Source organism: Trachurus trachurus (genome assembly GCF_905171665.1).
Source record: "Trachurus trachurus genome assembly, chromosome: 21".
Lineage (NCBI taxonomy): Eukaryota > Metazoa > Chordata > Actinopteri > Carangiformes > Carangidae > Trachurus > Trachurus trachurus.
In genome coordinates, this window is record NC_139899.1 from 34,856,771 (window position 1) to 34,883,102 (window position 26,332).

At 46.6% G+C, this 26,332-nt stretch overlaps 1 protein-coding gene across 1 annotated transcript in view; it reads left to right on the forward strand.

Annotated features, from left to right (window-relative positions):
- The window catches only part of ttn.2 (titin, tandem duplicate 2), a 254,218-nt gene that overhangs the window by 204,250 nt on the left and 23,636 nt on the right, over positions 1–26,332 (forward strand). The window contains exons 199-218 of the mRNA XM_083996112.1: positions 93–398; positions 515–802; positions 936–1,226; positions 1,551–1,838; positions 1,934–2,521; positions 3,196–3,300; positions 3,408–3,605; positions 3,742–4,038; positions 4,178–4,765; positions 4,874–5,176; positions 5,294–22,387; positions 22,479–22,775; positions 22,952–23,539; positions 23,657–23,959; positions 24,051–24,347; positions 24,469–24,756; positions 24,866–25,165; positions 25,396–25,547; positions 25,641–25,791; positions 25,915–26,214. Of these exons, the coding sequence (XP_083852238.1) occupies positions 93–398; positions 515–802; positions 936–1,226; positions 1,551–1,838; positions 1,934–2,521; positions 3,196–3,300; positions 3,408–3,605; positions 3,742–4,038; positions 4,178–4,765; positions 4,874–5,176; positions 5,294–22,387; positions 22,479–22,775; positions 22,952–23,539; positions 23,657–23,959; positions 24,051–24,347; positions 24,469–24,756; positions 24,866–25,165; positions 25,396–25,547; positions 25,641–25,791; positions 25,915–26,214 (23,022 nt within the window). The remainder of the gene's footprint in view (positions 1–92; positions 399–514; positions 803–935; positions 1,227–1,550; positions 1,839–1,933; positions 2,522–3,195; positions 3,301–3,407; positions 3,606–3,741; positions 4,039–4,177; positions 4,766–4,873; positions 5,177–5,293; positions 22,388–22,478; positions 22,776–22,951; positions 23,540–23,656; positions 23,960–24,050; positions 24,348–24,468; positions 24,757–24,865; positions 25,166–25,395; positions 25,548–25,640; positions 25,792–25,914; positions 26,215–26,332) is intronic.

Below are 26,332 nucleotides of genomic sequence, written 5' to 3' on the forward strand. Positions count from 1 at the left end.
AGTACCTATTTCAACAAACTTACATAATAACAACCATCGTCTAAGTTATCAAATGATTTATCTCTAACAAATGTGGTATCATGATTTTCCAGATCCTCCTGGTCCACCTGCATTCCCCAAGGTGGTGGACTCCACCAAGAGTTCCATCAGCCTTAGCTGGACCAAACCCGCTTATGATGGTGGTTGTGAGATCATTGGCTACCTGGTGGAGTGCAAGCGTGTAGAAGCAGAGGACTGGACCAAGTGCAACGTCCCGAAAAAGCTACAAGCCACAAAACTCCTGGTAACAGGACTGATGGACAACACAGAGTATCAGTTCAGAGTCACCGCTGTCAACAAGATTGGCTACAGTGAACCCAGTGAGGTCCCTGGAAACCACATGCCCAAGGACATCCTGAGTATGTTTTTTAACTGTTTATGTTCTTTAACTGAAACTCTGTGAAAGACAGAATAGGTGTAGAAGTAACAGCTGGTGTATCAGTGAAGTTACTGTGGTCATTTGTCTTTCCTCCAGTTGCTCCTGAAGCTGAGCTGGATGCTGACCTGAGGAAGGTCTTGGTTCTTCGTGCTGGTGTCACAATGAGGCTCTACGTCCCACTAAGAGGACGTCCCGCACCAAAGGTGACATGGACAAAGGTGAATGCCAACCTGAAAGAGAGACAGGGCCTGCTTATCAAGACCTCAGAATGGGACACCCTGCTGTTGGCTGAGGATGTCAACAGATATGACGCTGGCAAATATGTCCTGACTCTGGAGAACAGCAGTGGCTCAAAGAGCTACACCATCGTGGTCAAAGTCCTTGGTAAGTTTGCCAAACATAATAAGGAAAAGGAAAAACACACACCACAGGAATAAGGGTTAAAAGAAAACTGGGTTGAGTTCAGTCTGAATTTGGTTGCAATATTATATTTCCTTCTCCTGCTCATCTTTCTCAGATTCCCCTGGACCACCCACAAACCTGATCGTAAAGGAGACTTCTAGAAACCATGCTTTCATCACCTGGGATGCCCCTCTGATTGATGGTGGTGGCCCAGTGAAGAGCTACGTTGTAGAGAAACGACTGGCAGAAAGGAAGGCCTGGACCTGTGTGTCGGCACAGTGTGCAAAGCCCTCCTTCAGGATTACCAACCTGGAGGGCGGACAGGCCTACTGCTTCAGAGTATTGGCCGAGAATGCATATGGAATTGGAGAGGGCTGTGAGACTGCTGGCAGCATCCGTGCCTCAGGTAGCTGCACGTCTTTTTTTTCATATAATAGATTACCTGTGAATACTTAATAGTGCAGCACAATAGAATCCTGTAGTATGTACAGGAATTTGCTTTAAATATGCCTCATTTAAACTCAGAGATACAAAATTTGGATGTTCTATACAAATATGAGAGGAACTCTACATAGCTGTCAGGCTACTACTAACTACTACTTCTACAAAAAACTACAAAAAGCTACACCTTTTATTTCAATTGTAGTTCAACAGCCTTGTCCATATTAAACATATCTTGTTTGACACAAACCACATACCCAGTCTTAAACCTGTTCCCCTCCCACCTCAGAACAACCTGGACCAGTGACAGATTTCAAACCTCAGAAAACCACCAAGGACTCAATCATTCTGGGCTGGAGGAAGCCCATTAGCGATGGTGGAAGCTTTGTTACCGCTTACATCCTGGAGCAGAGTGAAGGCGAGGAAAAGTGGAAGCAGATCATGAAGGGCAAGACCACCTCACACACCATTGGAGAGCTGACTGAGGGCAAAGAGTACTTGTTTAGAGTCAAGGCTCTCAATGAGTCTGGAGAGGGACCGCCCACAGAGCTTGCTGTTGTGGCTAAGGACCAGTTTGGTAAGAAATCAGCCACTGTACCATGTATTAAAAAATGTACATGTATGTTTTGCATTGCATCCAACCTCTGATTATCAAACTCTTTTGGATTTCAGTGCTGCCTGACTGCAACTTGAGCAGTCTGCAAGACGGCTGTTGTGTGGTGAAGGAGGGCAGCACCACACGTATCAACATCCCCATCGTAGGAGCACCCTACCCTACCGCCACCTGGAAGAAAGGAGATGTGGGACTTGGAGACACTGGCCGGATGTGTGTTGAGGCGTCTCAGGGCATCACCACCCTGCTGATCAGAGATTGTCAGAGAGGAGATGCTGAGACCTACACAATCACTGTCAGGAACAACGCCGGCTCCAAGGACTGTAAGTTCCAGCTGAAGGTGGTCGGCAAACCTGGCATTTGCACCGGACCCATTCAGTTCGATGAGATCACTGCTGACAGCCTCACCCTGGAGTGGGGACCACCCAAAGATGATGGTGGTGCAGAGGTGTCTAACTACATTGTGGAGAAGAGGAGGACAACAGACAATAAGTGGGCCACAGTGGCATCAGCCATCCAGAAGACAACCATGAGGGTGATTAGGCTCCATGATGGAGTCGAGTACATCTTCAGAGTCTTTGCTGAGAACAAGTATGGGGTTGGAGAGTATCTGAGGTCAGACCCAGTCATCGCCCAGCATCCATTTAGTGAGTATCTCTCGCCAAACTGATAATTATGTTAATTAAAGCAGAAGTAAGCGATCCGGTCGTTTTGGCTAATGCTGCGTTCCAGGCAGGCTTTTGAAACCATAAATTACAGCTTCAAGTCACGACTTACGACTTTGTAGCGTTCCAGGCAACCCACTCGTGTTTTCCCGACCTGTTTTACCTGTGAAAGTCACTATAACGGCCACTCGTAACTTCCGACCCGTGAACTCGTACCAGATCGAACTGGTAGCTACGGCTTCACAGGTCGGAAAAACACGAGTTAGGAGTTGCCTTGAACGCACCATAACAGTCCTCGTCCCTACATCACCACATTCAGGCGCATCCCTTGGCTGCACACACAGCCCTGCATGCCGTTCTCTCTCCTCATTGGATCAAAATTGTAGGATACGAGAAAAGTTTTCTCCTCGGCTCAGAGCAGAGCAGAGTGACTGACAGACCCGTGTTTCGGTCCAAACACTCTATGTAAGTGATTGCTGTCGGAAGATATAACTATTTAAGACTTATATTAACACAAAAATATCACTTACTTCTGCTTTAATTAATTATATTTAGGCCTTAGGCGCTTTTATGGTGTTTCTGTTGTTAGAGTGTGAATGTTTACATCTGTGGTTTTCTAATACCTCCACACTTATGTCTTTCTCTGTGTCTTCCAGATGTGCCTGAGGCGCCTGCTCCTCCAGAGATTGTGAGCATCCGCCATGAGTCAGCCATTTTGACTTGGGCCGATCCAAAGGACACTGGTGGCTCCCCAATTACTGGTAAAAAAAAAAAAAAAAACTGTCACTAATATCAATTTGTTGTATAAGAAATGCTAACCATCCATGACATCCATGATCATGACTAACTGAATTTATGTTGTATTTAGGATACCATGTGGAGTTTAAGGAGAGGAATAGTCTAATGTGGAAACGGGCCACTAAGACTCCTCTGCGAGTGAAGGAGTGCAGAGTCACTGGCCTTGTAGAGGGACTGGAGTATGAGTTCAGGGTGATGGCCATGAACATGGCCGGCCTAGGAAAGGCAAGCAGGGCCACCGAAGCTGTGGTTGCCCTGGATCCTATTGGTAAGTTCACAGTTTTTTTTTCTCATGTGTAGAAGTTTTTTATCCCACCACTAAATAAACAAATGGGAAAGTGTGAATATTATTTTACAAGCCTGTCTTGTGCCTCCTATAACATGTTTGTTTTGTGCTGTGTTAGATCCTCCCGGCAAACCTGATGTGATTAACGTCACTAGGAATACGGTTACTCTGATTTGGACCGCTCCCAAATATGATGGCGGGTACAAGCTGATAGGCTACATGGTGGAGAAGCTGGAGGCAGGTGGCAAGGCCTGGATGAAGGCCAATCATGTCAACGTCCAGGGCTGTGCGTTTACTGTGCCTGACCTGACAGAGGGATCTCAGTATCAATTCAGGATCAGGGCCAAGAACTCTGCTGGGGCTATCAGTGTTCCTTCAGAGTCTACTGATCTCCTGACCTGCAAAGATGAGTACGGTAAGTTGCGAAATAAACTGAGGAAGGTAGTTTGGTTGTTGAAAGATGTAGTTCACCACATGTGCTTGCTTTTATTCATATCTTATGTCACCATTTCTGTAGACAATTCACTTACAACTTTCTTCTATTTTCTGTGCAGAGCCTCCAAGCATCACTATCGACCCAGATATGAAGGATGGTGTATCTGTTAGAGCAGGAGATACCATTGTGGTCTCAGCCTCCAAGATTGTAGGCAAACCTCCACCCACTTCCTTCTGGTCCAAGGGAGGCCGTGAGTTGAAGTCCTCTGACATTGTCACCATTACCAGCACCCCCACCTCCTCTACTCTGTCCATCAAGTATGCAAGCCGGAAGAACACGGGTGAATACACAATAACAGCCAGCAATCCCTTTGGCATTAAAGAAGAACACGTAAAGGTGAAGGTCTTGGACGTTCCCGGACCTCCAGGCCCCATTGAAGCAAGTAACATTTCAGCTGAGAAGTGCACTCTGACCTGGCTTCCACCAGATGAGGATGGAGGCTGCTCCATCAAGTCCTACATCCTCGAGAAGAGAGAGACGAGCCGTCTGCAGTGGACCAAGCTAGCTGAGAATGTCATAGACTGCAGATATGTAGCCAGCAAACTAATCAAGGGAAATGAGTACATCTTCAGAGTGTCTGCTGTGAACCAGTATGGCACTGGAGACTCAAGCCAGTCTGGTCCAGTCAAAATGGTCGACAGCTACCGTACGTATAATTGTTTAACCATTATTACTAATGTTCACACCATAACATAATGAAAAAGAGCTCAATGAATAACTGACCAAAATATCCTTGCTTGTTTTGTTTGTCCAGGCCCACCAGGCCCACCCTCAATCCCAGAGATTGACAATATCACTAGAAATTCTGTCACCATTTCATGGAAGAGACCAATACAGGATGGCGGAAGTGATATCAGAGGATATTGTGTTGAACGGAAAGAGAGAAGAGGAATGAGATGGGTGAGAGCCTGTAAGAGAACGGTCCCTGACTTGCGCTTCAAGGTGCAAGGCCTGTCTGAGGGAGTAGAGTATGAGTTTAGAGTCACTGCTGAAAACAAGGCTGGATTTGGGGAGCCAAGTGAGCCATCAAGCCCTGTGATGACTAAGGACATTGTGTGTAAGTAATTGTAGACTTCTCATTAAATTCTGAACCACATTTTAGAGGAAAGTTTCATGGTGTCTGCAGAAGAATTTAAACACTGCTGACTTCTTTATTCTCTTTTTTGTTCATCAGATCCACCTGGTCCTCCGTCCAATCCCAGAATTACAGACACTACAAAAACCACGGCCACCTTTGCCTGGGGCCGACCCTTCTACGATGGTGGTCTGCCAGTAGAGGGATATATTGTGGAATACAAAAAGGATGGGCATGATGACTGGGAGACAGAGACACAGTACCCATTGAAAGTTACTGAACATGTTATTGGTAAACTTCAAAAACGTGGCAAATACCACTTCAGAGTTAGCGCTGTTAACTCTGAAGGACTTGGTGAGCCTGCAGAGGTTGAGAAAGTGACTGAGTTGGTGGATCAGGAAGCATTGCCAGACTTTGAGCTGGATGCTGAACTCAGGAGAACCCTTGTGGTCAGGTGCCGCGCTTCAATTCGCATGTTTGTTCCCATCAGGGGTCGTCCTGTTCCTGAAGTAACATGGAGCAAAGATGATACAAACCTGAAACAACGTGCGCATATTGACACTACAGAGTCCTACACTCTACTGGTTATTCCTGACTGCACCAGATACGATGCTGGAAAGTACAATCTCTGTCTGGAGAATGTTGCTGGAAAGAAGACAGGATTTGTTAATGTGAAAGTTCTGGACACACCAGGACCACCAGTCCACCTAAAACCCAGAGAGATCACGAAGAATAGCATCACCCTCCAATGGGAAATCCCCATAATTGATGGTGGTTCCAAGATTCATAACTATGTTATTGAAAAGAGAGACGCTACCAAGAAGGCCTACACAGTGCTTACCACCACATGGCAGAAGTGTTCCTTCAAGTTTACAGACCTTGAAGAGGGTGCCTACTACTACTTCCGTGTTTCTGCTGAGAATGACCTTGGTGTGGGTGAGCCCGCTGAAACACCTGAGCCAATCAGAGTGTCCCAAGCCCCCTCTGCACCAGAGAACTTGTATGTCACAGATGTCACTGCTGACAGTGCCAGCCTTGCATGGGTCAAGCCCTTGCATGATGGTGGTAGCTTGATCACTGGATACGTCATTGAGGCCCAGAAAAAGGACACTGACCAGTGGGTCCATGTGGGTACAATCAAGGCTCTGGACTACACTGTCACAGATTTGATTGAGGGAGCAGAATACACCTTCCGCATAATGGCTGTCAATGCATCAGGTAGGAGTGACCCCCGTGAGAGCAGGCCTGCTGTTATCAGAGAGCAGACTTCCGCTCCCTCCTTTGATCTGCGTGGAGTCTACCAGAAGACAGTCATCGCCAAGGCAGGAGATCGTGTAAAGGTGGAGATTCCAGTGCTTGGTAAACCCAGACCTGTGGTCTCCTGGAAAAAGGGAGATGTGTCTCTCAAGGAAACACAAAGAATCAACACTGAAACCACGCCAACATCAACTATCCTCAACATTGGTGAGATCAAGAGGACTGATGGCGGACAGTATTCAATGACTGGAAAGAACATGTTGGGTACAGTGACTGAAACAATCACAGTCCTAGTCCATGATATTCCAGGTCCTCCCACTGGTCCCATTAAGCTGGATGAGGTCTCATGTGATTATGTCCTTATGTCTTGGGAGGCACCAGAGAATGATGGAGGTGTTCCCATCAATAACTACATTGTTGAGATGCGCGAGACCACTGGTACTTCATGGATAGAGTTGGCTGCTACAGTGATCCGTACCACATTCAAGGCAGCTCGACTCAACACTGGAACCCAATATCAGTTCCGTGTCAGAGCCCAAAATAGATATGGTATTGGACCATGCATTGTCTCTGAATCTGTGGTGGCTGCCTATCCATTTGATGTGCCAGGCCAGCCAGGCACTCCTGTGGTCACATCTTTTAACAAAGATGCAATGACTCTAAGTTGGAATGAGCCATCCTCTGATGGAGGCAGTGCTATCCTGGGCTATCATGTGGACAGAAAAGAGAAAAACAGCATTCTGTGGCAGAGAATCAGCAAAGCTCTTGTTGTTGGAAATATTTTCAAATCAACAGGCCTTGTTGATGGAATCGCTTACGAACACCGTGTTACTGCTGAAAACATGGCTGGTCTCAGCAAGCCAAGCAAGCCTTCTGAAACTATGTATGCTTTGGACCCAGTTGACCCACCAGGCAGGCCTGTGGCACTGAACATCACCAGACATGAGGTCACTGTGTCATGGACCAAACCAGAGGGAGATGGTGGTTTTTCCATCACAGGATACACAGTGGAGAGGAGAGAAATGCCAAATGGGCGCTGGCTCAAAGCCAACTTTAACAATATCCTTGAAACCATCTACACAGTCAGTGGTCTGATTGAAGATGCAACTTATGAGTTCCGTGTGTTTGCCCGAAACTCAGCTGGTGCTATCAGTGCTCCATCACAGTCATCAGAGGCCATTACATGCAGAGATGATATTGAAGAGCCAAGACTTGATGTTGATGCATCATACAGCAGCAACGTTGTTGTCATGGCAGGAGAGGTATTCAAGCTGGAGGCAAATGTGACTGGCAGACCAATCCCATCACTGGTATGGACCAAGGAAGGAAAGGAGCTTGAGGATACAGGCAAGCTAGAGATAAAGACCTCTGACTTCCATACAACTCTAGTAAACAAAGATTCCCTTCGGAGAGATGGTGGTGCTTTTACTCTGACAGCCAGCAATCCAGGTGGTTTTGCTAAATTCACATTCAATGTCAAAGTACTTGATAGACCTGGACCACCTGACTCCTTGACTGTAACTGATGTCACTGCTGAAAAGTGTGTCTTGAACTGGCTACATCCAACACATGACGGTGGTGCCAAGATTGAGTACTTTATCATTCAGAGACGTGAGACCAGTAGGTTGGCCTGGACAAATGTGGCCACAGACCTTCAAGCAAATAGATTTAAAGTCACCAAACTCCTGAAGGGCAATGAGTACGTATTCAGAGTCATGGCTGTCAACAAGTACGGTATTGGTGAACCCCTGGAATCAGAACCTGTCGTCTGTGCCAATCCTTATGTCCCCAGTGATGCACCACAGCAGCCAGAAGTCACAACCATTACCAAGGACTCCATGGTTGTCTGCTGGGAGCGCCCTGAACATGATGGAGGCAGTAGAATCAACACATACGTAATTGAGAGGAGGGATAAGACTGGCCTTCGCTGGGTGAAGTGCAACAAGAGAACTGTAACTGATCTGCGATTTAAGGCCTCTGGCCTCACACCAGGACATGAGTATGAGTTCAGAGTTCTTGCTGAGAACAATGCTGGTCTAAGTGCACCTAGTCCTTCCAGTCCATTCTACAAAGCAGTAGACACCATCTTCCAGCCTGGTCCTCCAGGGAACCCCAGAGTGCTGGACACAACCAAGTCTTCTATCACCCTTGCCTGGAACAAGCCTGTGTATGATGGTGGTTCTGAAATCACTGGCTACGTTGTGGAGACCTGCCTGCCTGAGGAAGATGAGTGGACAATTCAGACTCCTAAGAAGGGATGGGCAGCCACTTCTTTCACTATCACCAACTTGAAAGAAAATCAGGAGTATAAAATCAACATCTGTGCAACCAACTGTGAAGGAGTAGGAGAGCCCGCTGCTGTTCCTGGTACTCCCAAGGCAGAAGACAGATTGCTTCCCCCAGAAATTGAGCTAGGCGCAGAGCTGCGTAAGGTGGTATGCATCAGAGCCTGCAGCACTCTTAGACTCTTTGTCCCTATTAAGGGCAGGCCAGCACCTGAGGTAAAATGGTCAAGGGAGCATGGAGAATCTCTAGACAAAGCAAATATTGAAATCACCTCATCATTCACCACTCTTCAGATAGAGAATGTTGACAGGTTTGATGGAGGTAAATACATGGTGACTGTGGAGAATGCCTCTGGAAGCAGAACAGCTTTTGTTAATGTCAGGGTGCTAGACACTCCTGGAGCTCCTCAGAATCTGATTGTCAAGGAAGTCACAAGAGACTCAGTATCCCTTGTTTGGGATGCACCTCTTATTGATGGTGGCTCAAGAGTCCGCAACTACATTGTAGAGAAGCGTGAGTCAGCCAGAAAGGCCTACTCAACTGTATGTGCAAGTTGCCATAAGTCAAGTTGGAAAATTGGAGAACTGGAGGAAGGAAAGATGTACTTCTTTAGAATCCTGGCTGAGAATGAATTTGGTGTTGGTCTCCCAGTGGAGACTGCTGAACCAATTAAAGTGTCAGAAAAACCTCTGCCTCCAGGAAAAGTGTCCCTCCTTGAAGTTACCAGTAACAGTGTCACACTAACTTGGGAAAAACCTGATCATGATGGTGGAAGTAGAATCACTGGCTATATCGTTGAGATGCAAGGTAAGGGCAGTGAGAAGTGGACTCAGGTCATGCTGGTCAAGACAAATTCAGCTGTTGTAACTGGCCTTACACAGGGAGAGGAGTACATGTTCCGTATTTCAGCCACCAATGAAAAGGGAGCGAGTGACCCACGTCCTCTCAGTGTGCCCGTAGTGGCAAAAGATCTTGTCATCTCACCAACCTTCAAAGTGCTTTTTAGCACATTCAGCGTGCTAGCAGGAGATGATGTGAAGATAGATGTACCATATGTTGCCTTTCCCAAGGCCACAGCAACTTGGCTCAAAGATGGTGTTGCTCTCAAGGAGACAACAAGAGTTAATGCACATGCCACAGACAAAAACCTTCTCTTGATCATCAAGGAAGCTGGCAGAGATGACGTGGGCACATACACTGTCAAGCTGACCAACAAAGTAGGAGAAGCATCCACAGACATCAGTGTTGTTGTTTTAGATAAGCCTGGTCCACCAACAGGCCCAATTAAATTGGATGAGGTCACTGCAGATAGTGTGATCCTGTCCTGGAATCCACCAGAGTATGACGGTGGTTGCGCCATCAACAATTACATTGTTGAGAAGAGAGACACATCTACCACAAACTGGCAGATTGTGTCAGCCACAGTTGCCAGAACCACTATTAAGGCAGCCCGCCTGAAGACTGGATCTGAGTACCAGTTTAGGATTGCTGCAGAGAACAGATATGGCAAGTCCTCAGTCCTGCTTTCTGAAAGCATAATTGCTCAGTATCCATTTGAACTTCCCAGTCAGCCACGTTCACTCATGGTGCAGTCAGCCACTAAGGAAAGCATGGTGATTGTATGGGAGAAACCCAGCAATGATGGTGGAAGCAAAATTCTGGGCTATCACTTAGAGCTCAAAGAAAGAAACAGTTTACTGTGGGTGAAACAGAACAAACAACTCATCCCAGAGACGAGATTCAAGGCCTTGGGTCTTGAGGAGGGTATTGAATATGAGTTCAGAGTCTATGCTGAGAACATTGTTGGTCTGAGCAAAGCCAGCAAAGTGAGCGAAATGCAAGTAGCCAGAGATCCTTGTGATAGACCGGGAAAGCCAGAGGCTGTTATTGTGACAAGAAACCATGTGACACTCAGATGGACCAAACCTGAGTATGATGGTGGCATCAAGATCACAGGTTATGTAGTTGAAAAGAAGGAGGCAGAAGGACGCTGGATGAAAGCCAGTTTCGCCAACGTTATGGAGACTGAATTTGTTGTCACAGGACTCACTGAAGATCAGATTTATGAGTTCCGTGTCATTGCCAGGAATTCAGCAGGTGTCTTCAGTCAGCCCTCAGATTCAACTGGAGCTATCACTGCCAAGGATGAAGTTGATCCACCTAAGATTGACTTGGAAGCCAAGTACTCCCAGGCTGTAGTGGTAAATGCTGGGGAAACATTCACGCTTGAGGCTACTGTTGCTGGCAAGCCTGTTCCCACAATACACTGGCTGAAGGAGGGTCAAGCGATTACTGAAGCGGCTCGTGTAGAACTCAAGAACACAGACTTTATAGCTTGTATAGTTGTTAAGGAAGCCATTCGTGTTGATGGAGGTCAGTACACTTTGCTGGTAAAGAACGTTGGGGGAGAGAAATCTGTTAACATAAATGTCAAGGTACTCGACAGACCAGGTCCTCCTGAGGGCCCTATATCCATCTATGGGGTCACCAACGAGAAATGCTCAATTTCCTGGAAACCGCCCGTACAAGATGGAGGTAGTGATGTTTCTCATTACATAATTGAGAGGAGGGAAACCAGTAGACTGGTTTGGACTGTAGTTGAACCAAAGGTTCAGACATTGAATCTGAAGATCACCAAACTTCTTCCTGGTAATGAGTACATCTTCAGAGTGATTCCGGTTAACAAATATGGAATTGGTGAGCCCCTGGAATCTGAGCCAATGGTTGCCAGAAATCCATTTGTCACCCCCAAACCACCAACAGAGGTAGACATTAGCACAATCACCAAAGACTCCATGGTAGTGACCTGGGAGAGACCTACTAATGATGGTGGCAACCCCATCCAAGGATACATTGTTGAGAAACGTGACAAGGATGGTGTGAGATGGACCAGGTGCAACAAGCGCACAGTGAGTGAACTACGCTTCAGAGTGACCGGACTCCTAGAAAATCATAGCTATGAAGTCAGAGTTTCTGCTGAAAATGCTGCAGGCGTTGGCACACCTAGTACACCAACACTGTACTACAAAGCATTGGATCCTATCTTCAAACCGGGCCCACCAAACAACCCCAAAGTTGTGGACTCATCTAGGTCCACTGTTTCCCTAACATGGGGCAAACCCATATATGATGGTGGCTGTGAGATTAAGGCCTACATTGTTGAAGCCTGCAATGGGGCATCCGATGAGTGGTTTATGTGCACTCCTCCCACTGGAATCACAGATACTAAGTTCACAGTGAAAAAGCTTCTTGAGAAGCATGAATACCAGTTCAGAGTGTGTGCTATTAACAAAGTTGGTGTTGGTGAGCATGCCGACGTGCCAGGAAAAATCCTTTTGGAAGAGAAACTTGAAGCTCCTGATCTTGACCTGGATGCTGATATGAGAAAGATGATAAACATTAGGTCAGCAAGCACTCTCAGGCTGTTTGTTCCTGTGAGAGGTCGTCCAGCCCCTGAAGTGAAATGGGGTAAGGCTGATGGTGAGATAAAGGAGACAGCACAGATTGATAATACAGGTAATTATGCTTCACTGGTCATTGAGAATGTCGACAGATTTGACAGTGGCAAATACACTCTGACAGCAGAAAATGCCAGTGGAGTTAAGTCAGTTTTTATCAGTGTCAGGGTTCTGGACTCACCCAGTCCACCAAACAACTTCATGGTGAAAGAGATTACAAAATCCTCTGTCACTCTCACATGGGAGCCCCCACTTCTGGATGGTGGTGCAAAGATTAAGCATTATATTGTTGAGAAGCGGGAGAGCACAAGGAAAGTTTATTCTCCTATCACCACCTGCAATAGGATGTCATGGAAAATTGAGCCTCTTCCAGAGGGTGGAATCTTCTTCTTCCGAGTCCTGGCTGAGAATGAATATGGTGTGGGTCTCCCCGCCAAAACACTGGAACCCATTAAAATATCTGAGAAGCCTCAGCCACCTGGCAAAGTTAGTGTTCTTGATGTTACTCACAGCACTGTAACCCTCTCCTGGGAGAAGCCTGAACATGATGGTGGCAGTAGGATCAGTTACTATGAAGTAGAACTATCAACGAAGGACAGCGAGGCCTGGTCTGTGTGTGCTAGTGTGAAAGCACTGGAGACTGTAGTGACAAACCTACTCAAGGGAGAGGAGTATCAGTTCAGAGTTGTAGCTGTAAATGACAAGGGCAAAAGTGACCCAAGACAACTGGTTCAGTCAGTCGTAGCAAAGGACCTTGTGATTGAACCTGCTGTTAGACCCAAAGTGAGCAGCTACAGTGTTCAGGTTGGCCATGACCTCAAGATAGAGGTCCCAATTGCTGGTCATCCAAAGCCAACCATCAGTTGGACCAAGGATGGTGCTGCTCTTAAGCAAACCACCAGAGTCAATGTCATTGACTCATTAAATCATACCACCCTCACCATAAAGGATGCTACTAAAGAGGATGGAGGCATGTATAGCATTAATATCTCCAATGCTCTCGGATCCAAGGATGCCACCATAGAGATAATCACTTTGGACAAGCCCGGCCCTCCAACAGGCCCCGTCAAGTTGGAAGATGTAAGTGCTGAAAGTATCACTCTTAACTGGGAACCTCCTACATACACAGGTGGCTGCCAAATCTCCAATTATGTTGTTGAGAAAAGAGACACCACCACAACCAACTGGGTGGTTGTATCTGCTACTGTTGCCAGAACCACACTGAAAGTGGCTAATCTGAAGACAGGTGCTGAATATCAGTTCAGAATCTATGCTGAAAATAGATATGGAAAGAGTTATGCAATTGACTCAGAGCCTGTTTTGGCACAGTATCCATTCCAGGAGCCTGGCCCACCGGGTACACCTTTTGTCTCTTCATACACCAAAGACTATATGGTGGTTGAGTGGCACAAACCCCCATCTGATGGAGGCAGTGCCATCTTGGGTTACCATCTGGAGAGAAAAGAGAAGAATAGCATCCTCTGGACAAAAATCAACAAAATGCTCATCCAAGACTGCAGGTTCAAATCTACTCCTCTTGAGGAAGGCATTGAGTACGAGTATAGAGTCTATGCTGAAAATATTGTTGGCATTGGAAAATGCAGCAAAGTGTCTGAGGTTTATGTAGCCCGTGACCCATGTGATCCTCCTGGCCGCCCTGTGGCTGTGATTGTGACCAGGCACTCAGTAAAACTGAGGTGGACCTCTCCAGAATATGATGGTGGAAGCTTAGTCACTGGTTATTTGGTGGAGAAACGTGATCTTCCTGAAGGAAAGTGGATGAAGGCTAGCTTTGCAAACATCATCGAGCATGAATTCACTGTTACTGGTCTGACTGAAGACAGTAAATATGACTTCAGAGTAATAGCCAGAAATGCAGCTGGTGCTGTTAGCAAGCCGTCTGAGTGCACAGGATCCATCACAGCCAAGGATGAAGTTGAGCCACCAATGTGTGAGACAGATCCTATGTATAACCAGACCATTGTTATCAGTGCTGGAGAGACCTTCACCCTCGAGGCCAGTGTGGAAGGAAAGCCCATCCCCACAGCTCAGTGGTTCAAGGGGTCTGTTGAAGTTGAAAACTCAGCAAGAGCTGAGATCAAAAATACAGATTTTAAGGCACTGTTGGTTGTAAAGGATGCCATCAGAGTGGATGGTGGACAGTACACTCTGGTTCTGACTAATGTGGCTGGAACAAAGACTGTCCCATTCAGTGTGAAGGTACTAGACAGGCCAGGACCTGCAGAAGGACCTCTTACTGTCAGCAATGTCACTGAGGAGAAATGCTCATTGTCTTGGCTACCACCTAGGCATGATGGAGGGGCTAACATTTCTCACTACGTCATTCAGAAGCGGGAAACCAGCCGCCTGGCATGGACTGTGGTCTCCAGTGACTGTGGCGCTACCATGTTCAAGGTTACCAAACTGCTAAAAGGCAATGAGTACATCTTCAGAGTCATGGGTGTCAACAAGTATGGAGTGGGCGAGCCACTTGAGTCAGCACCTGTTATCATGAGAAATCCATTTGTTCCTCCTGGCCCACCTCAGGAGCTTGAGATCACTAACATTACTAGAGACTCCATGACTGTCTGCTGGAACCGCCCTAAAAGCACAGGAGGCAGTGACATTGGTGGCTACATTGTGGAGAAGAGAGACAGAGCTGGTGTGAGGTGGACCAAGTGTAACAAGCGCAGGGTGACAGACCTGCGTTTCAGAGTAACAGGACTAACTGAAGATCATGAATATGAATTCAAGGTATCTGCTGAGAATGCAGCTGGAGTGGGTCAGTCAAGCCCAGCTACACCCTATATCAAAGCATGTGACCCCACATTTGAACCAGGTTGTCCCACCAATGCCCATGTGGTGGACACAAGAAAGGACTCCGTCAGTCTCGCCTGGCATAGACCCATTTATGATGGTGGGTGTGAGATTCAAGGATATGCTGTGGAAATTACCAAGGCTGATGAGGAGGAATGGACCATATGCACCCCAGCCTCTGGCGTTAAGGCTACCAAGTTTACCATCACCAAGTTGGTAGAGCACCAAGAATATAAGGTTCGCATCTGTGCAATCAATAAACTGGGTGTTGGTGAACCCACCGAGATTCAGGGAGTCGTGAAACCTTTGGATAAGATTGATCCTCCAGAGATGACTCTGGATTCAGAGCTGAGGAAGGGAATAGTTGTCCGTGCAGGTGGCTCAATGAGAATCTGCATTCCATTCAAGGGCCGTCCCACTCCTGAGATCAGCTGGGCCAAGGAGGACGGAGAACTGCCCAGTAAAGTTCAGAAAGAGACAGGGGAAGATTACACACAACTCTCTATTGATATGTGTGACAGATATGATGCTGGAAAATACATCCTCAACTTGGAGAACAGTGCTGGCACCAAGTCAGCCTTTGTCTCTGTTAAAGTTCTGGACACTCCAGGGGCTCCTCTAAATTTGACAGTTAAAGACATCAAGAGACAAAGTGTTACTCTGACATGGGAGCCTCCTCTTATTGATGGAGGTGCAAGAATCAAGAATTACTTGGTTGAAAAGCGAGAGTCCACCAGGAAGGTTTATTCTAATGTGGATAACAAGTGCACAAAGACAAGTTACCGTATCACTGGCCTCACCGAAGGTACTATATACTATTTCAGAGTCTTAGCTGAAAACGAGTTTGGTGTGGGACAGCCAGCTGAGACAGAAAGTGCAGTGAAGACATCTGAGCCTCCCCTGCCTGTGGGCAAGGTCACGTTGACTGAAGTGACCAAAACCACTGCCTCACTCTCCTGGGAGAAGCCAGACCATGATGGAGGCAGCAGGATCATGGGTTACTACATTGAGATGCAGCCCACAGGCTCAGAGGAGTGGGTGGTGGCCACTACAACCAAAACTTGTGAAGGCACTGTGTCAGGCCTTAGTACAGGACATGAGTACTTGTTTAGAGTTGTAGCTTTTAATGAGAAGGGCAGGAGTGATCCAAGGTCTCTGGCTGCACCAGTCACAGCAAAAGATGTAACAATCGAGCCCGGATTCAAAATTGCTGTCAACACTTACAGTTTACTGCATGGTGATGATCTGAAGATTGAGATTCCAATTATTGGACGTCCTGTTCCCAAGGTTGAATGGAAAAAGGACGGCCATGCTCTCAAGGAGACAACTAGACTAAATGTAACCAGCACTCAGTCATCAACGAAGCTGTGCATCAAGGATGCAAATAAGGAAGATTCTGGTAAATACATTCTCACAGCCACCAGCAGTGTTGGAACAGCTACAGAGGAGCTTACAGTTATTATTCTAGATAAACCTGGCCCACCGACAGGCCCAGTGAAGGTCGAAGAGGTGAGCTCTAATTATGTCACTCTCTCTTGGGAGCCACCAGAGTACACTGGAGGCTGCCAGATTAACAATTACATTGTGGAGAAGAGAGACACCACCACGACCGCATGGCAGATTGTTTCTGCTACTATTGCCAGGTCAACCATTAAAGTTACCAACTTGAAGACTGGAGTTGAGTATCAATTCAGAGTGTCTGCTGAGAATAGATATGGAAAGAGTTCTGCAATTATCTCCCCTGCTGTTGTTGCTCAGTATCCATTCAGTGAGCCTGCTGCCCCAGGAACACCAATCATTTCTGCAGCAGTCAAGGATAGCATGGTTGTTGAGTGGAAACCACCCACCAACAATGGAGGCAGCCCTGTCCTAGGATACCACCTTGAGAGAAAGGAGAAGAACAGCCTGTTGTGGACTAAACTCAACAAACTTCTAATCCCAGACACACGTTTCAAGACTACAGAACTGGAAGAAGGTATTGAGTATGAATTTAGAGTTTATGCTGAGAATATTGCTGGAATCAGCCCTGTTAGCAAGATCTCAGAGACCACAGTTGCCAGAGACCCCTGTGACCCACCAGGCACCCCTGAGGCTATTGATATCACCAGAAACCACGTGACACTCCAGTGGACCAAGCCTCAGTATGATGGAGGCAGTGCAATTACTGGCTATGTGGTTGAGAGAAGGAAGCACCCAGATACCCGCTGGATGAAGGCAAGCTTCACTAACATTATTGACACCCAGTTCACATACAGTGGTACGACTGAGGACTGTGTTTACGAGTTCAGAGTCATTGCCAGGAATGCTGCTGGTGTTTCCAGTCGTCCCTCTCATAGCACAGGAGAAATTACTGCCAAAGATGAGATTGAGGCTCCAGAAGCCACCCTGGATTCTAAATTCAAGGATCTGACAGTTGTTCATGCTGGTGAAACATTCGTCATTGATGCTGATTACACTGGCAAGCCTCTGCCTGAGGTTGTTTGGTTGAAGGAAGGAAATGAGATTGATAAAGCCACACAAAGAATGGAGGTCAAGACCACACTCACACGTACCAGCCTGACAGTGAAGGATTGCGTTAGAGTTGATGGAGGCCACTTTGTCCTGAAACTTGTCAATGTGGGAGGAGTTAAAATGATCCCAATCAATGTTAAAGTTCTGGATAGACCTGGCCCTCCAGATGGCCCTCTGGAAGTCAAAGGGGTGACAGCTGAGAAATGCTATCTTCACTGGAACCATCCTTCACACGATGGTGGAGCCAGCATCTCTCATTACATAATTGAAAAGAGAGAGACCAGTCGCTTGTCATGGACCATGGTTGAGCCCAAGATCCAGGCCATCAGCTACAAAATTACAAAACTGCTGCCTGGAAATGAATACATCTTCAGAGTCACTGCTGTGAATAAATATGGAGTTGGTGAGCCTTTGGAATCTGAGCCTGTTGTTGCTCGTAACCCCTTCACAACTCCCAGTGCTCCTTCCACCCCAGAGGCCAGTGCTATCACCAGGGACTCCATGGTACTTACATGGGAGAGGCCAGAAGACGATGGAGGAGCTCAGATTGAAGGATATGTCCTTGAAAAACGTGATAAGGATGGCATTAGATGGACTAAATGCAACAAGAAGAGGTTGAATGACATACGGTTCAGATGCACTGGTCTCACAGAGGGCCACTCCTTTGAATTTAGGGTTTCAGCTGAAAATGCTGCTGGTGTGGGAAAACCTAGTGCACCAACCCAATACTTTAAAGCCTGTGATGCCACTTATCCACCAGGACCACCAAATAACCCTAAAGTCATCGACCATTCTAGTACCACTGTCTCCCTATCCTGGTCCAGGCCTATCTACGACGGCGGAGCAAAGTTAAGTGGGTACGTTGTTGAAATGAAGGAAACAGCAGATGATGAATGGATCATTTGCACACCACACAGTGGTGTCCAGGCTACCCACTACACTGTTAAGAAACTGAAAGAGAATGCAGAGTACCACTTCCGTATCTGTGCTGTTAATTGTGAGGGAGTCGGAGAACATGTGGACCTACCTGGGTCTGTAATTGCTTCAGAGAAGCTGGAAGCTCCTGAAATTGAACTAGACGCTGACCTTAGGAAGATGGTTAACATTCGGGCCACTTCAACCCTTCGTCTGTTTGTGACAATCAGGGGAAAGCCTGAGCCAGAGGTCAGATGGTCCAAGGCTGATGGTACATTGAATGAACGTGCCCAGATTGAAGTCACAAGTTCTTACACAATGCTCGTGATTGAAAATGTAGACAGATTTGACACTGGTAAATATGTACTGACCCTTGAGAACCTCAGTGGCTCTAAATCAGCCTTCATCAATGTCAGAGTTCTGGACTCCCCCAGTGCTCCTACCAACCTGGAGGTGAAGGATGTGAAGAGAAGCTCTGTCTCTATCTCCTGGGAGCCTCCTCTAATTGATGGTGGGGCTAAGATAGCACACTACATTGTGGAAAAGAGGGAGCAGAAGAGAATGGCTTTCACAAGTGTTTGCACAAACTGTGTGAGAAACTCCTACATTATTTCTGACCTGCAGGAGGGAGGCCGATACTATTTCCGTGTATTGGCTGTAAATGAACTTGGAGTAGGTCTGCCTGCTTCCACAGAACAAGTAAAGGTATCTGAGGCTCCATTGCCTCCCGGTAAGATTGTCCTGGTTGATGTTACTCGTCATACTGTCACTCTTTCTTGGGAGAAACCAGATCATGACGGAGGCAGCAAGATTACAAAATATATTGTTGAGATGCAGCCAAAGGGAGATGACAAATGGACTGTGTGCAGTGAAGTCAAAGCACTGGAGGCTACTATTGAGGGACTTTTAACTGGAGAGGAGTACTCCTTCAGGGTGACTGCCGTGAATGATAAGGGCAAGAGTGATGCAAAACCTCTAGCTGTCCCTGTGGTGGTGAAGGACATCACAGTTGAGCCAACCATCAACCTGTTGTTCAACACATACAGTGTGAAAGCAGGAGATGACTTGAAGATTGATGTTCCCTTCAAAGGCAGACCTCAGCCAGAGGTGTCCTGGAAGAAGGATGGCCATGCACTTAAGCAGACAACCAGGGTCAATGTTCTTAATTCCAAGACCTCATCCAAGATTATTATCAAAGATGCAACAAAGGAGGATGTAGGAAAATATGAGATTACTTTAACTAATGCAATTGGCACCAAGACTGCCGAAATCTCTGTAATAATCCTTGACAAACCTGGCCCACCTAGCAACATTAAGATGGATGAGGTGAGCGCTGACTTTATCTGTTTGTCTTGGGATCCTCCTACCTATGATGGTGGATGCCAGATTAACAACTATGTGGTGGAAAAGAGAGACACTACCACAACAACATGGCAGATTGTCTCAGCCACAGTAGCAAGGACATCAATTAAGGTGACTCGTCTCAACCAGGGAACTGAGTATCAGTTCCGTATTGCAGCCGAGAACCGTTATGGTAAGAGCCATGTTGTTGATTCGGCCCCTGTTGTTGCTCAGTATCCCTTTGAACCTCCTGGCCATCCAACTAATGTCCATGTTGCCCATGCCACTAAGACCGGTATGCTTGTGGAATGGGGCAGACCTGCCAGTGATGGAGGAAGCCCCGTTATTGGTTATCACATTGAATGCAAAGACCAAAGTAGCATTCTATGGACTAAGGTCAACAGAGGACTACTGGCTGAGAATCAGTTCAAGATGACAGGCATTGAGGAAAGTCTGCTGTATCAGTTTAGAGTCTATGCTGAGAATATTGCTGGCATTGGTCCATGCTCTAAAGCCTGTGACCCTGTTGCAGCCAGAGATCCATGTGAATCTCCACATAACCTTAGAGTCACCAACATTACCAGGACCTCTGTGTCTCTTTTCTGGGAGAAGCCAGAGTATGATGGTGGAATAAAGATAACTGGTTACATTGTTGAGCGTAATGAACTCCCCAATGGCCGCTGGCTGAAATGCAACTTCACCAACCTTCAAGACACTTACTTTGATGTCACAGGCCTCACCGAGGATGTGCAATATGACTTCCGTGTCCTTGCTAAAAATTCTGCAGAGATGTTGAGTGCGCCTTCAGAATGCACTGGTCCCATTACTGTCAAGGATGATGTAGACCCTCCCACTATTATCCTGGAAGACAAGTTAAGACAGCTAGTTGTCATTAAAGCTGGGGACATCATCAAAATTGATGCTGAAATTACTGGACGTCCACTTCCAGTTGTGTCTTGGTCTAAGGATGGAAAAGAAATTGTCGCCAAGGCCAGGTGTGAAATCACCTCCACCAACTTTGCAACTACCCTGATTGTCAGTGATGCTATCAGGCGGGATTCTGGCCAGTATGTCCTGACCCTGCACAATGTGGCAGGAACCAGATCTGTGGCTATCAACTGTAAGGTTCTGGACAGACCTGGACCAGCTTCAGGACCATTGGCAGTGTCTGGGCTCACAGCAGAGAAATGCACCATAACATGGGGACCCCCTCAAGAGAATGGTGGTGCTGAAATTATGCACTACATTGTGGAAAAACGTGAGACCAGTCGCCTTGCCTGGACTCTTGTCTATGGAGACATGAAGGCAACCACGTGTAAAGTGACCAAGCTGCTCAAAGGAAATGAATACATCTTCAGAGTCAGGGGTGTCAACAAATATGGGGACGGGGAGGCCCTGGAGAGTGAGCCAGCGACGGCCATGGATCCCTTTACTGTTTCTGCAGCTCCAACTAACGTCCAGGTCACAGCAGTTACTAGTGAGGCAATGACTATCTGTTGGGAAAGACCTGTTTCTGATGGTGGAAGCAGTATAGCTGGCTATGTTATTGAAAAACGAGAGAAGACTGGGCTTCGCTGGTGCCGTGTTAACAAGAAACCAGTTTATGACCTTAGAGTCAAAGCCTCACGCCTCCGTGATGGTTGTGAGTATGAGTACAGAGTTTTTGCAGAGAATGCTGCTGGCCTCAGTGCTCCTAGCAACCCTTGTCCACTCACTAAGGCTGAAGATCCACAGTTCCTGCCTTCACCTCCTGCTAAGCCCAAGATCATTGACTCCACAAAGACCACAGTTACTCTGTCATGGAACAAGCCACTCTTTGATGGTGGTGCACCTGTAACTGGTTACAGAGTAGAATACAGAAAGAGTTTAGATGATGAATGGTTTGTTGGTGTGCAGAAGACCAAGAACACAGAGTTCACAGTGGTGGGACTAACTCCTGGTGCTGAATATGTGTTTGTTGTCAAGTCCATAAACAAGATTGGTGTCAGTGAGCCCAGTCCTGAGTCCGACAGACAGATTGCCAAAGAGAGAGAGGACGAGCCAGTCTTTGACATCAGCAATGAGATGAGAAAGACTCTTATTGTGAGAGATGGAAGTTCATTCACAATGACAGTGCCCTTCAGAGGTAAACCCATCCCCAGTGTTTCATGGACTAAACCTGATGTTGACCTTAGAGTCCGTGCTGTCATTGACACCACAGACACCTTCACCTCCATCACTTTGGAGAAAGCAACTCGCAACGACTCTGGCAAATACACCGTCACCTTGTCCAATGTAGCTGGAACCTCTTCCTTGACACTCAGTGTCAGAGTCCTGGATTCCCCTGGACCTCCTACCCACATAGAAGTCAAGGATGTTACCAAGACCTCTGCTACTGTTACCTGGGACACTCCTGAGAATGAGGGAGGAGGACCAGTCAAGAACTATGTTGTAGACATTCGCGAGGCCAGCAAGAAAGGCTGGACTAGGCTGACTGACACATGCCACAGACTGACATACAAATTGACAGACCTACAGGAGGGAGAAGTTTACTACTTCAGAGTGACAGGCGAGAACGAGTATGGTGTTGGTGTTCCTGCTGAGACCAAAGAGGGAACAAAGATCACAGGTAATGATTATCCAGTTGGAACCATTATAGCTTCCCCTTGATGACAAAACCATATTTTTTATAACACACATTATGTCCTTTTTTTTCTCAGAAAAACCAACCCCTCCACCAAAGCTTGGTGTGACTGATGTGTCCAAGGAGAGTGTGTCCTTGGCCTGGGCCAAACCAGAACATGATGGAGGAAGCAGGATTACCAGCTACTTAGTGGAAGCTCGGGAAAATGGCCAGGAGAAGTGGGTTAGGTGTGGTGTAACCAAGTCCATCCACCTCACAGTGTCTGGTCTGAGGGAGAATGCTGAGTACTTCTTCAGAGTCAGAGCTGAGAACCACGCAGGATTCAGTGAAGCAAAGGAAATGCTCAACCCTGTATTACTCAAAGACCAGCTTGGTAAGTTACATACATGTCATATTTATCAGAGCTAACAGATTGGTGAAGGTTAACTAAAATACAAACAGCAGAACAAGGCAATATAAATTCTTGTCATCATCGTGTCATCTTGTATTTGATCGAAATAACACAATATTATTTGTCTGCTGTAACTCTTTCGTACTTTTTTGCTCTAGAATCTCCTGAGATCAACATGAAGGACTTCCCCCACAACACAGTGTATGTGAGAGCTGGCTCCACCCTCAAGTGTGAGATCCCACTGACAGGCAAACCTCTGCCTAAAGTCTCTTTGTCCAAGGATAATGTGCTGCTGAAGTCAACAATGAGGTTCAACTCTGAAGTTACCCCTGACAGCATCAAGATCACTCTGCGTGAGAGCATTGCTGGAGATTCCGGACGTTATGATATCACTGCCTCTAACTCCAGTGGAACCACAAAGTCCTACGTAAATATTGTGGTTCTGGATCGTCCTAGTGCCCCAGTTGGACCTGTGGAGCTGTATGACATCACAGAGGACAGCGTTAGCCTGAAGTGGCTCCCACCGGCATATGAAGGTGGCAGCCCCATCACCAACTACATAATCCAGAAGAGAGAGACAACCACAGCGAACTGGATGGATGTGTCCTCTGCTGTGGCACGCTGCACCATGAAGATTATGAAGCTGACCACTGGCCTGGAGTACCAGTTCAGAATCAAGGCTGAAAACAGATATGGAATCAGTGAGCATATTGACTCACCAACTGTCTCCGTCAACCTTCCTTACAGTAAGGACTTTTTTGTATCCCTCTATTATTGTTGTTTAAATTGTCATTTTTGATTACTATCCTTTGTACTGAACATGTGAACATGTAAACCCTCCAACACTGCTTCTTACCTACCAGCTATTCCCGAGGCTCCATTTACTCCAGAGATCACTGCTGTAACCAGAGAGACCATCACTGTAGCCTGGAAGGAGCCCAAGTCAGATGGTGGCAGCCATGTGTTTGGCTACCATCTCCAGATGAAGGACAGAAACAGCATCCTTTGGCAGAGAGTGAACAAAATGGTGATCCGTGCTACACACTTCAAAGTCACCAACATCAATGCTGGACTTATTTATGAGTTCAAGGTGGCAGCAGAGAATGCTGCTGGAATGAGTGCCTTCAGCAAGGTTTCAGATGCAGTGTTGGCTATTGATGCCTGTGGTAAGTGGAATATCAAAAACTCTAAAATAGAGGGAAATATGAGTGTGCTGCTATAGATGGCTTATAATGGTTCCGCTGCCTGTACCTACAGAGCCACCAATCAACCTGCGCATCAGTGACATCACAAAGACCTCCATCAGCCTAGCCTGGCAGAAGCCCAACTTCGATGGTGGATCCCCAGTCACTGGCTACATCATTGAGAAGAGAGAGGGTGTTAGTGCCAGGTGGTCCAAGGCCAACCTTACCAATGTCACAGGCACCCGCTTCACTGTGACTGGCCTCACCCAAGATGAAACATATGAGTTCAGAGTCATGGCCAAGAATGCTGTTGGTTCTGTGAGCAACCCATCCATGACTGCTGGACCAGCCACATGCGTGGACACCTATGGTAGGTTTCTTCAGCAATTCAGAACATTTTATCCCAAAATATGGATTGGATATGTTTTTGACAGTGTATCTCTTCTTTTTCGAGTGATAACTCACCTTTCTGTTTTTTGTTCATCATCCAGGGGCCCCAGAGGTTGAGATACCCCAGGAGTACCTTAATGAGGTCAAACACAAGGCTGGCTCTAATGTGGAGCTCAAATTTAATATCACAGCCAAACCTGCTCCCACTATTGAATGGTTTAAGGATGGCAGAGAGCTTGAGCCTACCTCCCAGCTCTCTTTCAAACACACATTTGAACACACCAGTTTGTTCCTGAAGGAAACCACTCGTTTGAATTCTGGTACCTATGAGGTCAAGGTGAAGAACTCCCTGGGATCTGCATGCGGTGTTGTCAGGCTTCTCATTCAAGGTATGCAGTTACTATTCAAATGGTAGCAGTTTTTGTCTTGCATTAAATGATCTTTGAGTATAAGGCGTATATATCCAGTCATTCATGGTCATATTCCTCCCCTCTCTAGACAAGCCAGGCCCCCCTGCTGGAGAGATCCAGTTTAAGAAGGTGACTGCTGACAACGTAACCATCATGTGGTCCCCACCTGCTGATGAGGGCGGTGCCATGGTCTCTCATTACATTGTGGAGAAGAGAGAGACCAGCAGGGTCATGTGGTCGATTGTTTCAGAGAAACTGGTCGATTGCATTGTCAATGTGCCCAGACTCATCCAGGGCAATGAATACATCTTCAGAATCCGTGGAATAAACAAATTCGGCATTGGAGACCCATTGGAGTCCGCACCTGTAATTGCAAGGAATGCATTTGGTGAGCAAACAAAATGAATTAATCATCATTCACAGTCAAACAGATATTGTTCAATCCAGAGCTGATTAATACATTTGGAAAAAACTAAAATACAATGTAATATTGTAAATCATGTGTTTTAGAAGAAAATACGACTCTGGGATAGGTGACATTTTTGAGGATATAGCAAGTGTTTAGAGGAAGTTTTTAAACACTATTTCATCTGACCTGGTCACTTTTATTTCATGCAGTTCCTCCTAGCGAGCCATCCAAGCCTAAAGTGACAATGATCACCAAGTCCACAATGACGGTGATCTGGGAAAGACCAGCATTAGATGGAGGCAGCGATATTGATGGCTACTACCTGGAGAAGAGAGAGAAGAAGAGTCTGCAGTGGTTCAAGGTTTGTCAGCATATCTTTAGAGATCTTTTAAGCTTTTAATCCAAACTAAAAACTGTTCTGTGTAAGCATCATGGAGTCCATTTTTTTGTCCAGGTTGTGAAGGGCACCATCAGAGACACCAGGCAGAAGGTCTCCAACCTGGTGGAGAACAACGAGTACCAGTACAGAGTTTGTGCTGTCAACAAGGCCGGAGCAGGAAACTACTCTGAGGCTTCTGACCTCTACAATGCCTATGACCCCATTGGTATGCCTTTAATTTGCACTTCACCATCACAGTGACAACCTTGATGGAATTTCCTCACATGTTTACAATGTTTTCATCTGACTGTTGCTAGCCATGAATGACTGACCCCTTTGTCCTCTGCAGATCTGCCTGGTGAGCCATCCAAGCTGCGTGTGGTCGACTCCACAAAGACCTCCATCACCCTTGGCTGGGAAAAGCCTGTTTATGATGGTGGTAGTGAAATCACACACTACATTTTGGACCAGTTGAACTCAGAGGAGAGGGAATGGGTGACCATTAACCCACAGGTCAAGACCTGTGAGTATGTGGTGTCCCACCTCAAACCTGGATCCTACTACTTCTTCAGAGTTTATGCTGTCAACTGCAAGGGCAAAGGAGAGGACATAAAAATGTACCAGCCCGTGCAAGCCAAAGATATCTTGGGTTTGTATTCCAGTCCCTGAAATTTGTTATCGGATTAAGTTCAGAACGCAATTTTCATGCTGAGTACATCTCAGTTCTGATGGTACTGTAATGATGTCATTATTAATACCCATTGTCC